General features: G+C 47.3%; 1 protein-coding gene across 1 annotated transcript; it reads left to right on the plus strand.

Annotated features, from left to right (window-relative positions):
• Nucleotides 1–572: 572 nt before the first annotated feature.
• On the plus strand, nt 573–2,440 carry LOC124003971 (transcription factor HES-5-like). Its single transcript, XM_046312672.1, has one exon. The coding sequence runs from the start codon at nt 761–763 to the stop codon at nt 1,181–1,183; it is 423 nt and encodes a 140-aa protein (XP_046168628.1). The 5' UTR covers nt 573–760; the 3' UTR covers nt 1,184–2,440.
• The last annotated feature ends 5,409 nt before the right edge of the window (nt 2,441–7,849 follow it).

Raw genomic sequence — 7,849 nt, forward strand, 5'->3', positions numbered from 1 at the left:
AAAGGCCTCTTTAGTGTCCTAAGTTTTTATAACTGTGACCTTAATTGCCTACCGTCTGTAAGCTGTTAGTATTTTAACGACCGTTCCACAGGTGCATGTTCATTAATTGTTTATGGTTCATTGAACAAGCATGGGAAACAGTGTTTAAACCTTTTACAATGAAGATCTGTGAAGTTATTTGGATTTTTACGAATTATCTTTGAAAGACAGGGTCCTGAAAAAGGGACGTTTCTTTTTTTGCTGAGTTTATATGCCTTGAGGATCCCTTATCAAGTCTACTGTCTGACTCAGTCCCCATCTGCAAAGGTCTTACAGAGAATGTTCCCAGGTAATAAGAGTGTGACAGCCTGCTTGTGTTCAGTCTGTGCCTCTGATATCTGCAGTACCATCCCTTTGTTGGCCAGTTAACCATGATATAATTGATGCCTCTCCCATTGTTGTGTTTGCCTCGCCCACTGACCTCAGAGTGTGGGAAAGCTAATGCAGCCTGGGACTCATGGTTTTGTAATGATAATGTCTTCCTATAAATAGGGGAGTGGGCTCCTCTCTCAGCTCACAACTCAACTTCCTCAGAGAAGCACACACACTCTCTCTCTTTACCAGAATGGCTCCTACCTACACAAGCGGCTCTGCCAACACCATGCTCTCTGCTGAAGACATAGCATAAAATAAATATTATTTATAACATATGTTTGTGTCATTGTTTACTATTGAATACTTTTCTTCATGATTTGAACTTTAAGGACATAGAACTAACCTAATGCCCTCTTCTCTTCATCAGCTAAGAAAACCAGTTGGCGAGGAGATGTGTAGAGACCGCATCAACACCTGCATAGAACAGCTCAAGACCCTGCTGGAGAGGGAGTTCCACAAACAGGACCCCAACACCAAGCTGGAGAAGGCTGACATCCTGGAGATGACGGTGGGGTTCCTGACGCAGAAGCTACAGCCTCAGTGCCCAGTCCCCCAGAGGGCCCACAGTGAGGGCTACTCCCAGTGCTGGAGGGAGACCCTGCACTTCCTGTCTTCCAGCTCCATGAAGGACATGATGCTTCAGAACCTCCAGAGAGCTGGCCAGGACGTCTGCACCTCCTCACCACTCTCCTCCCAACATCAACACCACAGCCAGGGCCCAGTGAAGCAGGCCACCAGTGGTCACAAAACAGTGTGGAGGCCCTGGTAGAACCACTACTTGGAGACTCTCTATCTCACAAACTCACAAATCTTTCTTGCTGCAGGAAATACATTTCCAAACTTTATATTGAAATTATATTATTTTCTTGTTATATATGAAATGATTTCTACTGATGTGATTATTATTCTCTCTCAGAGAATAAGCTGAAAAACATATTTGTATCACTTTATAATGAAGAATATGTTTAATATTTTATATGTGTATGTTTACGCGTGTATGCATTTTGAGCTCACTTGATGCACCAATGTGTCCTTTCGTCCTTTCATTTTCTTTGAAAAGGATTGTTAAGGTTATATATTTACATTTATGGTTGCTTAGCCAACTGAAATCTTGCATTAACCATATTGTATGTACTGACCTATTGAAGGGTATTTACAAATGCTTTGATATGCCTTTTGTAAAGGCTTTTTGGGACATTGTTGTTCCACCATAGACACTGTTGTGCTGTGAAATGTATTGTTGACACTGTGTGTCTTTTATTCTCACTTGATAAAGTGAACATACATCCAAAAAGGATTCCAATGAAATGTAACAAATTTAACTGAAGTGGAAGTTAACAGGAAATGACAGATAATGCAAACAGGCAGTGTACTGGTAAATACTGTAGTTAAAAGTGCAGGTATCTGTACACATCAGCACATGAGGATTTATTATCGTGTTTATCAGTGCAATGTATCTACTCCTGGGCAGAGAACAGCCTCACTTCTGATTGGTGAAAAAATAAAGTAAGGATGATATGTAAAAAAAATAATAATAATAAATTATAATCTTTCACTAAGTTATCCATTTAATGCCCTTAAACCTAAGTTGTATGGTCGCAATTACTGTAATGGAATTCCCTATCTAGCCCATTACATTGAAGCTCTTGGAGACTTCTGTATTGCTGTGTGGGGCACCTATTTTCAAATGTAAGTGTTAAAAATAGCTGCCTGACAGAATATAGTGATCCACGTCTCGACACCAACCTGGAAATCTTGCATATAGTTTATCTGGACTTTTACATGACCATATTCGAGACAACTTTTTGGGGTGGTAGGTAGCCTAGTGTTTAGAGCATTGGACTAGTAACTGAAAGGTTCCAAGATCGAATCCCCGAGCTGACAAGGTAAAAATCCGTTGTTCTGCCACTGAACTGTTCCTAGTCCGTCATTGAAAATAAGAATTTGTTCTTAACTGACTTGCCTAGTTAAACAAAGGTTAAATTAATTGGAAGTAATGTACAGCAATTGGAATAATCAAGAGATCTGAATAAAGATATAAAAGCATTGTAACATGTTTATTAGTGTTTATTTGTCATGAGACATACAGTATCTGTTGGTGATGGAACTGCTTGTCTTGAATAGTTTGTACACTGACTGTGTAGGTCTGGAGCTCACCATGCTTTCCCACACTCCTCAACCATTAACAGCCCTGATTGGGACAATAGATAACATCGATGACTTAGTGTGTGAGTGTCAATGTGATTGAGTGAGTGCGCGCACATGCATGACTAAGAGTTAGAGAGATCCCGTGCATGGGCTATGGGTGGAGAAGCAGTCAGTGAGGCTAGAAGAGGGAGTGTGCAATGGTGGTAGTTGTGTGGGTGAGAGATGGTGTGTGTGTGCTCAAGGTGTGTAGACTTTAATCTATCACCTGGGAGCAGACTTGCCCTCCAGACTGACACCTGCTTGAGTTGGCAGATAAGATAGGTTTCCCACGACGAAACACAGCCAGGCCTGGCTACAGCCACAGGCGCATCCTGTCATATACATACTAACATTCACAATGTCTTCAAAGCGAGGCTTACCCTTCACAGCACTGTTGTGTCACTATGTAAATAAATTCTCTAGTCATTTAAGTGAATTCAGACTTTATTTTGTACACACTGATAGATTACAGAACAGGTTCATAAATGCAGGTGTAATATAATATATGTTTAAATTCATACTAGTTTGAATAAAATTGATGAATTAATTAAATTGAAACATAAATGCATGCTAGTTTCATGTATTGTGAAATTTGAAATTTGTACAACCAATATATATATATATTCAAATATGATGATCACTTGTGTTTAATGTTTCAGAAGGACATGATGATTAAATGAACAAGCTGGTTTGAAGGGGAGCGGCAGGAAGTGGACGGGGATCAGGATTCTCACATTCATGCCGAGAGGATAATTTAGGGCGGCACACTTCTTTTGTCCCTTCAATGAAAGGGGATAATGAAACGGGTTTGTGGGAAAGCCGAGGAGAGGTAGGCCCCACACAGAAGAGACGTGCCACACAGTTACACAGCCCGGCAGGCAGGTAGGCTGCGCCCTGGATCACCAGCTGTTTGATGAAACTAGAGCTGACAGAGTCAACTGCCCAACGTTAGCCTAGGGCTTAACATACAAACCCCAAGAGAGGCACGTTGGACACACACACACACACACACACACACACACACACACACACACACACACACACACACACACACACACACACACACACACACACACACACACACACACACACACACACACACACACACACATGCAGACACTTTTTCGTATTCAGACCCTTTGCTATGAGACTCGAAATTGAACTCAGGTGCATCCTGCTTCCATTGATCATCCTTGAGATGTTTCTACAACTTGATTGGAGTCCACCTGTGGTAAATGCAATTGATTGGACATGATTTGGAAAGGCACACACCTGTCTATATAAGGTCCCACAGTTGACAGTGCATGTTAGAGCAAAACCAAGCCATGAGGTTGAATGAATTGACAGTAGAGCTTCGAGACAGGATTTTGTAGAGGCACAGATCTGGGGAAGAGTACCAACAAATTCCTGCAGCATTGAAAGACCCCAAGAACACAGTAGCCTCCATCATTCTTAAATGGAAGAAGTTTGGAACCACTGAGACTCTTCCTAGAGCTGGCCGCCTGGCCAACCTGAGCAATCATGGGAGAAGGTCCTTGGTCAGAAAGGTGATGGTCACTCTGACAGAGCTCCAGAGTTCCTCTGTGGAGATGGGAGAACCTTCCAGAAGGACAACCATGTCTGCAGCACTTCACCAATCAGGCCTTTATGGTAGAGTGGCCAGATGGAAACCATTCCTCAGTAAAAGGCACATACCAACCCGCTTGGAGTTTGCCAAAAGGCACCTAAAGATCTCTCAGACCATGAGAAACAAGATTCTCTGGTCTGATGAAACCAAGATTGAACTCTTTGGCCTGAATGCCAAGCGTCACGCCCAGAGGAAACCTGGCAGCATCCCTACAGTGAAGCATGGAGGTGGCAGCATCATGCTGTGGGGATGTTTTTCAGTGGCAGGGACTGGGAGACTAGTCAGGAACAAGGGAAAGATGAACGGAGCAAAGTACAGAGAGATAGCTGGCAGCCACTGCCAGCTAGCCTACTTCAGCAGTACTGTATCATTTTAATCATTTTAGTCAATAAGATTCTTGCTACGTAAGCTTAACTTTCTGAACTTTCGAGACGTGTAGTCCACTTGTCATTCCAATCTCCTTTGCATTAGCGTAGCCTCTTCTGTAGCCTGTCAACTATGTGTCTGTCTATCCCTGTTCTCTCCTCTCTGCACAGACCATACAAACGCTCCACACCGCGTGGCCGCGGCCACCCTAATCTGGTGGTCCCAGCGCGCACGACCCACGTGGAGTTCCAGGTCTCCGGTAGCCTCTGGAACTGCCGATCTGCGGTCAACAAGGCAGAGTTCATCTCAGCCTATGCCTCCCTCCAGTCCCTCGACTTCTTGGCACTGACGGAAACATGGATCGGCACAGACAACACTGCTACTCCTACTGCTCTCTCTTCGTCCGCCCACGTATTCTCGCACACCCCGAGAGCTTCTGGTCAGCGGGGTGGTGGCCCGGGATCCTCATCTCTCCCAAGTGGTCATTCTCTCTTTCTCCCCTTACCCATCTGTCTATCGCCTCCTTTGAATTCCATGCTGTCACAGTTACCAGCCCTTTCAAGCTTAACATCCTTATCATTTATCGCCCTCCAGGTTCCCTCGGAGAGTTCATCAATGAGCTTGATGCCTTGATAAGCTCCTTTCCTGAGGACGGCTCACCTCTCACAGTTCTGGGTGACTTTAACCTCCCCACGACTACCTTTGACTCATTCCTCTCTGTCTCCTTCTTTCCACTCCTCTCCTCTTTTGACCTCACCCTCTCACCTTCCCCCCCTACTCACAAGGCAGGCAATACGCTCGACCTCATCTTTACTAGATGCTGTTCTTCCACTAACCTCATTGCAACTCCCCTCCAAGTCTCCGACCACTACCTTGTATCCTTTTCCCTCTCGCTCTCATCCAACACCTCCCACACTGCCCCTACTCGGATGGTATCGCGCCGTCCCAACCTTCGCTCTCTCTCCCCCGCTACTCTCTCCTCTTCCATCCTATCATCTCTTCCCTCTGCTCAAACCTTCTCCAACCTATCTCCTGATTCTGCCTCCTCAACCCTCCTCTCCTCCCTCTCTGCATCCTTTGACTCTCTATGTCCCCTATCCTCCAGGCCGGCTCGGTCCTCCCCTCCCGCTCCGTGGCTCGATGACTCATTGCGAGCTCACAGAACAGGGCTCCGGGCAGCCGAGCGGAAATGGAGGAAAACTCGCCTCCCTGCGAACCTGGCATCCTTTCACTCCCTCCTCTCTACATTTTTCTCCTCTGTCTCTGCTGCTAAAGCCACTTTCTACCACTCTAAATTCCAAGCATCTGCCTCTAACCCTAGGAAGCTCTTTGCCACCTTCTCCTCCCTCCTGAAGCCTCCTCCCCCTCCCCCCCTCCTCCCTCACTGCAGATGACTTCGGCAACCATTTTGAAAAGAAGGTCGACGACATCCGATCCTCGTTTGCTAAGTCAAACGACACCGCTGGTTCTGCTCACACTGCCCTACCCTGTGCTCTGACCTCTTTCTCCCCTCTCTCTCCAGATGAAATCTCGCGTCTTGTGACGGCCGGCCGCCCAACAACCTGCCCGCTTGACCCTATCCCCTCCTCTCCGGAGACCTTCTCCCTTACCTCACCTCGCTCATCAACTCATCCCTGACCACTGGCTACGTCCCTTCCGTCTTCAAGAGAGCGAGAGTTGCACCCCTTCTGAAAAAACCTACAATCGATCCCTCCGATGTCAACAACTACAGACCAGTATCCCTTCTTTCTTTTCTCTCCAAAACTCTTGAACGTGCCGTCCTTGGCCAGCTCTCCCGCTATCTCTCTCTGAATGACCTTCTTGATCCAAATCAGTCAGGTTTCAAGACTAGTCATTCAACTGAGACTGCTCTCCTCTGTATCACGGAGGCGCTCCGCACTGCTAAAGCTAACTCTCTCTCCTCTGCTCTCATCCTTCTAGATCTATCGGCTGCCTTCGATACTGTGAACCATCAGATCCTCCTCTCCACCCTCTCCGAGTTGGGCATCTCCGGCGCGGCCCACGCTTGGATTGCGTCCTACCTGACAGGTCGCTCCTACCAGGTGGCGTGGCGAGAATCTGTCTCCTCACCACGCGCTCTCACCACTGGTGTCCCCCAGGGCTCTGTTCTAGGCCCTCTCCTATTCTCGCTATACACCAAGTCACTTGGCTCTGTCATAACCTCACATGGTCTCTCCTATCATTGCTATGCAGACGACACACAATTAATCTTCTCCTTTCCCCCTTCTGATGACCAGGTGGCGTATCGCATCTCTGCATGTCTGGCAGACATATCAGTGTGGATGACGGATCACCACCTCAAGCTGAACCTCGGCAAGACGGAGCTGCTCTTCCTCCCGGGGAAGGACTGCCCGTTCCATGATCTCGCCATCACGGTTGACAACTCCATTGTGTCCTCCTCCCAGAGCGCTAAGAACCTTGGCGTGATCCTGGACAACACCCTGTCGTTCTCAACCAACATCAAGGCGGTGGCCCGTTCCTGTAGGTTCATGCTCTACAACATCCGCAGAGTACGACCCTGCCTCACACAGGAAGCGGTGCAGGTCCTAATCCAGGCACTTGTCATCTCCCGTCTGGATTACTGCAACTCGCTGTTGGCTGGGCTCCCTGCCTGTGCCATTAAACCCCTTCAACTCATCCAGAACGCCGCAGCCCGTCTGGTGTTCAACCTTCCCAAGTTCTCTCACGTCACCCCGCTCCTCCGTTCTCTCCACTGGCTTCCAGTTGAAGCTCGCATCCGCTACAAGACCATGGTGCTTGCCTACGGAGCTGTGAGGGGAACGGCACCTCAGTACCTCCAGGCTCTGATCAGGCCCTACACCCAAACAAGGGCACTGCGTTCATCCACCTCTGGCCTGCTCGCCTCCCTACCACTGAGGAAGTACAGCTCCCGCTCAGCCCAGTCAAAACTGTTCGCTGCTCTGACCCCCCAATGGTGGAACAAACTTCCTCACGACGCCAGGACAGCGGAGTCAATCACCACCTTCCGGAGACACCTGAAACCCCACCTCTTTAAGGAATACCTAGGATAGGATAAGTAATCCCTCTCACCCCCCCCCTTTAAGATTTAGATGCACTATTGTAAAGTGACTGTCCCACTGGATGTCATAAGGTGAATGCACCAATTTGTAAGTCGCTCTGGATAAGAGCGTCTGCTAAATGACTTAAATGTAAATGTAAAAACCTGCTCCAGAGCGTTCAAGACCTCAGACTGGGGCGAAGGTTCACCTTCCA

Source organism: Oncorhynchus gorbuscha, linkage group LG18 (assembly GCF_021184085.1).
Source record: "Oncorhynchus gorbuscha isolate QuinsamMale2020 ecotype Even-year linkage group LG18, OgorEven_v1.0, whole genome shotgun sequence".
Taxonomy (NCBI): domain Eukaryota; kingdom Metazoa; phylum Chordata; class Actinopteri; order Salmoniformes; family Salmonidae; genus Oncorhynchus; species Oncorhynchus gorbuscha.

Coding starts and splice junctions, on each gene's coding strand:
- LOC124003971 (XM_046312672.1), top strand. CDS start 761: ATGCCCTCTTCTCTTCATCAGCTAAGAAAACCAGTTGGCGAGGAGATG.